The sequence below is a fragment of the Pristiophorus japonicus genome, chromosome 6 (genome assembly GCF_044704955.1).
Source record: "Pristiophorus japonicus isolate sPriJap1 chromosome 6, sPriJap1.hap1, whole genome shotgun sequence".
Lineage (NCBI taxonomy): Eukaryota > Metazoa > Chordata > Chondrichthyes > Pristiophoridae > Pristiophorus > Pristiophorus japonicus.
In genome coordinates, this window is record NC_091982.1 from 198,746,754 (window position 1) to 198,752,753 (window position 6,000).

Below are 6,000 nucleotides of genomic sequence, written 5' to 3' on the forward strand. Positions count from 1 at the left end.
ATGACTGTCAACGCATCCACTATTTCCAAGGCCACCTCCTTAAGTACTCTGGGATGCAGTCCATCAGGCCCTGGGGATTTATCGGCCTTCAATCCCATCAATTTCCCCAACACAATTTCCCGGCTAATAAGGATTTCCCTCAGTTCCTCCTCCTTACTAGACCCCCCGACCCCTTTTATAACCGGAAGGTTGTTCGTGTCCTCCTTCGTGAATACCGAACCAAAGTACTTGTTCAATTGGTCCTCCATTTCTTTGTTCCCCGTTATGACTTCCCCTGATTCTGACTGCAGGGGACCTACGTTTGTCTTTACTAACCTTTTTCTTTTTACATATCTATAGAAACTTTTGCAATCCGTCTTAATGTTCCCTGCAAGCTTCTTCTCGTACTCCATTTTCCCTGCCCTAATCAAACCCTTTGTCCTCCTCTGCTGAGTTCTAAATTTCTCCCAGTCCCCAGGTTCGCTGCTATTTCTGGCCAATTTGTATGCCACTTCCTTGGCTTTAATACTATCCCTGATTTCCCTTGATAGCCACGGTTGAGCCACCTTCCTTTTTTTATTTCTATGCCAGACAGGAATGTACAATTGTTGTAGTTCATCCATGCGGTCTCTAAATGTCTGCCATTGCCCATCCACAGTCAACCCCTTAAGTATCATTCGCCAATCGATCCCAGCCAATTCACGCCTCATACCTTCAAAGTTAGCCTTCTTTAAGTTCTGGACCATGGTCTCTGAATGTTTTGGTGAAGAATGCATTGTAGTTTTGAACAACTCTATCCATTTGCTGTTTTACATATAGTGGAATGTACACCATAGGTTTGTCAAGTACTTTAATCACCTCTTTTATCAATGGAAGGGTGCACTTGGAGACGCACTCAATTTTTAAAAATGCATCAATTGTTTTATCTTTCTTTTGAAATTTATTTTTCTGTATGACCTACAAAGCTTATTTCTCAATTTTTGTTTTTCGCTATAGGAAAAAGGAGTACATGTCACGAAAGATGTCCGAAATGGACAAGATTCTTAATGAAAGACATCTATTTCATGGGACCTCCCACGATGCAGTCGATGCCATCTGTAAACATAATTTTGACCCCAGGGTGTGTGGAAAACATGCCACCATGTTTGGACAAGGCAGCTATTTTGCTAGAAAGGCAAGCTATTCTCACAACTTTTCAAAGAAGTCACAAGAAGGTGTTCATTATATGTTCTTAGCAAAAGTGCTTATAGGGAAGTACACATTGGGCAAGCCTTCAATGCGGAGACCTCCACCACAATCTCCCACTAACCCATCCAGTGACTTGTATGATTCATGTGTGGATAACTGGCTAGAACCTCAGATTTTTGTCATCTTTAATGATGACCAGAGCTTCCCTTACTTCATTATTCAGTATGAAGAAGTTGGAAGCACAGTGACTGTTTGATGAATGATGATTAACAATAGTTATAAAGAAAGACTGGAGATCCTACAATGAACTTATCTACACACTATAGACTTTGAGGTCTTTACAAATGGAATTTACAGATAAACTAAATGACTCACTTAAATGGCCAGCTGTCATAAATAACTAAATACATTGCCTTGAACAATGTTTGTATGTTTATGTGCCTCTGTTTGTGAATGAGTGTGTATTTATATTAGAAAAAAAATGTTGCTCATTTTTTAATTAATTCTGAAGTATTTGAGAAAACTGTATACTTGACCTGAATACAGTAGTTTTATTTTTGAATTATCAGAAGCTGAAGTTGTGGAAATTAAATGTTGAGCACTTTTTAAACCAAAGTTTTATATTGAGACTTTGCTCGTGATCTCAGTAAGGTGAAGTAACTGCCACAGATACTGAGGAAGAAGTGCATTATGCTTACCTTACTTGCAGGAGATAAAATCTGCCACAGCAGTCATGTCACCCACCACAAGAAAGGAAGTCCCTACCGTGAGAAAGGCCCAGTTGGTTCGTTCTCAGAGCTTTAAATTGTGGCGACTGCGCTCTTGATCTCACTGTCACATTCTTCACTTCTCCTCAATCTACTTTGATCATTTTCTTGGTCCATTTCCCTCCTCCACCAATAAACTGAGACCAACATATAGCAGAATGGGAGCATTTACTGAGACAGAGAGAACTGTACAGTTCCATTATGTAATGCTTTATTTGCAAATCAAGAAAAAAAAACAGAAAATAGTTAAAACCAGACCCATCCCAATAGTGAATATCACATCATTTTATATTCCCAGTGTTCTAAAATCCTGTTTAGCTGAGTACAGTAGAGGAATGATAATGATAAGACCGCACAATCCTTCAAACCACAATGTTATCCTGTAATGACGATGTGGGTTTATTAGGTTTTCACTAAAACTGAAAGGCAAAGAACTCTTGAAAAACTGAGGCTTAAGAATCATTTGGCCTGACACGGGAAACCTGACTGTGCTTCACACTAATCTCTGTACTCCTTACTTCATTGACCAGATCCAAGGGAAAGTCTGCTCCAGTTACTGAAGCAGGGGTCAGTCAGCCTTGAAAAATGTCATTATATTGCATTATATCAAAAGCCAATCACACGACTCTACTTAGACAATTCAAGGCACTAACATCTGGATAATTGTGTCCTCTCAAAACTATAAGCAAAAATGCTAAGCTGTCAACAGTTAAGCTTTGATGAAATCTGCCTGTTTCTAATTTCATTCTGTTTCACATTAATTATTTCACTTCAAGAAAAAATGCTGACTGTTGGAAGTCACAGAGCCATTATGTAGCAGCTGCTTTTAAAATAATAATAAAACTTGTGATCTGGCTAAGCATTCCAGGGTTTTCTACATGAACTATCCTAGGACCACAGATTAAGGAACAGGAGGAAAATGTTGATCAACATTTCTTACGGGCACTTTTCACAGGTGTACTTGAGGCAGACCAGCAGTGACTAGTTCAGAAGATAAGGACTAAAACAGTTGATTTCTAATAGTTATGAGTTCCAGAAATCTGTAGCCAATCAGTTTTGTAAGCTTGTAAAATCAAGGCATGCACAGGCAAAGTGCAACTAACAGCAACAGCCTGATATAATCAAGTAGAAAATATTCCTTATGAAAAGTATTGATGTCTCCCTTACTTTGGGTGTGTTGCAGTTATAGTTAACATCCCATAGGATCAAAAAAGACAGTCTTGCCAATAAAATAACACAAGAATCAGTTATGGGATAATATAAAGATTATAACTGGATCAAAGCACAGAGTCCATATTGTGTGAAATAATGGGTAGTTACAGAAGTGTATGGATAAGATCAAATGTAGTGCAACGTAGCACAGGAATTCAATTTCATTTACATGTACTTACCAAATTTACACGACATCCAACTAGATCGAAGGCTAAATCCACATCCTGCATTTGATTGAATTGATCATGTATTCAGTGTCAGTGAACCAGATCTGAAATTGACACTGATGTGAAACTGGAAGCAGATCTGTGCATATTTTATTCTTAAATATAGTTTGTCTGAATTTACAGTTTTGAAACTCAATTAGCAGCTAGACCTGTTTAAGTTGCAGTTGAGCACACCCTGTTATGCTCATACCAAATTCTTCTATTTCAAACACTGTTCAAAGAGCAGAGAGAAGAATTTGATACAAGCCTGTTAATCATACAATTGATGACAGGAATTTCCACCCATATTTGTGTGAAGCTAGAACAATTGTCCATTACTTTGTAATGTATTCATTCTACAATATTCTAGACCTTTAATATTGTATGAAACTCCAGTCTTTAATCATCTTTGCCTTAAATTCTACAGACTAGTGTAAAAGATCATTCGTTCAGTACAGGCCTTCAGCTTGTACTTATGATCACATCTTGCCACAAACCATTGCACAGTCTAATGAAAGCACTTATTGTCATGTAAATCTGCTATCACTTTACAATGTCATTACAATTCCATCATTAGATAAATTTGTTGAAATGGGTATCAACTAAGCATCTGTCTTAAACATATGCTGATATTTTCCTTCCTGTTTCGAAGTAGCCTGCAAAACTCCAAAAGATAGCTTTCCTGCTTTATTTATTGAACTAAACATCAAACACACACTCAATGCCATATTTGTGGCCCTTCCAGAAATAAGAACTCTATAATTATATTGTATGCCAATTGATGATATTGAGCTGTACTTACCTACTCATAAAATGATGAAAAGTTAAAATAAAGTTAGCTAACTTATTTCCTGACTAGCTCTATCATGTCCATGTCTTAATTCAATGTAAAGTAGTCAAAGTAAGGAGGGTAGCATGTTAATGTTTGTGTTATCAAAGTCAATTAATGGACAGTTACACTTTTGTGTTAATGGGAAGCTGTTTTGAATGTTCATCAACTCAAAACCAGGAGTGAGATCAATGTTCTGATTGTGGACCCGAATAAAACCAGGTGGTGCGAGACCGTCTCCAAGAGCTGTATCCATGTCTATTGGGCTATGCACCTGGTGCAATGTTACTGGAATCTGATGCAAACCAACTTTAAAAAAAAATCTTCGTGATCCATTTACTTCCTTATAGAAATTTTGAATTGTTTTATAATTGAGAGCGTAGAGCTCACTGGAAATTTACTCTCGGAGAGTGACAGCACCAGTGTGAAATCTGGTCACATGATTCAGCTTGTGACTGGTAAGTAACCCTGTGTGAAGGCCAGTCATTGTACAATTTGGATTTAATCAATGGTATTTTTGTAAAATACATACACTGGATTCTACTGAGATTCTGTTAGATTTTTAAGAATGACATAAGCAACATAAAACATGTGCTCGCATTACTGAATTCAATAGAGATTTTAACTCTTGCTATCTGGGTCAATGCACTATCACAACCATTACACTATCTTACTCTCTAACACTTCCTTTGACCTCATCATTGTTTTCAAGTCCCTCCCTATCTCTGTAATCTCCTCCAGCCCCATAACCCTCCAAGATATCTGCGCTCCTCTAATTCTGTCCTCTTGAAAATCCCTGATTATAATTGCTCAACCATTGTTGGCCGTGCCTTCTGTTGCCTAGGCCCTAAGCTCTGGAATTCCCTCCCTAAACCTCTCCGCCTCTGTAACTCTCCTTTAAGATGCTCCTTAAAATCTACCTCTTTGACATAGCTTTTGGTCATCTGCCCTAATTTCTCCATGTATGGCTCGGTGTCAATTTTCTTGTATTATAATACTCCTGTGAAGCGTCTTGGAATGTTTTACTACATTAAAGGCACTATATAATTACAAGTTATTTGGGAGCTGCTATTGAAGAAGCTGCAGTGCATCTTGTAGATGGTATAGTTAAGTTTCTGGTCACTGGTGACTCCTAGGATACTGATGGTGGGGATTTGGCGATGGTAATGCTGTTGAATGCCATGGGGCAGTAGTTAGACTCTACCTTTTTGGAGATAGTCATTGCTTGGCACTTGTGTGGCGTGAATGTCACTTGCCATTTATCAGCCCAAGCCTGAATGTTGTCCAGTTCTTGCTGAATGCAGGCACGGACTGTTTCATTATCTGAGGAGTTGCGAATAGAACTGAACATTGTGCAATCATCAGCGAACATCCCCACTTCTAACTTATGATAGAAGGAAGATCCTTGATGAAGCAGCTGAAGATGGTTAGCCTAGGACACTATCCTGCAGCGATGTCCTGGGGCTGAGATGATTGGCCTCCAACAACCACAGCCATCTTTGTTAGGTATGATTCCAGACAGTGGAGAATTTTCCCCCTTGATTCCCATTGACTTCAATTTTACTAGGACTTCTTGATGTCAAGGGCAGTCACTCACACCTCATATTTGGATCAAGGCTGTAATGAGGTCTGGAGCTGAGTGGTCCTGGCAAGACACAAACTGAGCATTGGTGAGCAGGTTATTGGAGAGTAAGTGCTGCTTGATAGCACTGTTGGCAACACCTTCCATCACTTTTCTGATGATTGAGATTAGACTACTGAGGCAGTAATTGGCCGGATTGGATTTGTCCTGCTTTTTGTGGACAGCGCAATTTTCCAC

The 6,000-nt window shown here is 38.8% G+C and overlaps 1 protein-coding gene across 1 annotated transcript in view; it reads left to right on the forward strand.

The window, feature by feature from the left end:
• Positions 1–5,552, forward strand: part of tiparp (TCDD-inducible poly(ADP-ribose) polymerase) — a 31,560-nt gene extending 26,008 nt beyond the window's left edge. The window contains exon 6 of the mRNA XM_070883540.1: positions 976–5,552. Within this exon, the coding sequence (XP_070739641.1) occupies positions 976–1,423 (448 nt within the window). The 3' untranslated portion in view covers positions 1,424–5,552. The remainder of the gene's footprint in view (positions 1–975) is intronic.
• The last annotated feature ends 448 nt before the right edge of the window (positions 5,553–6,000 follow it).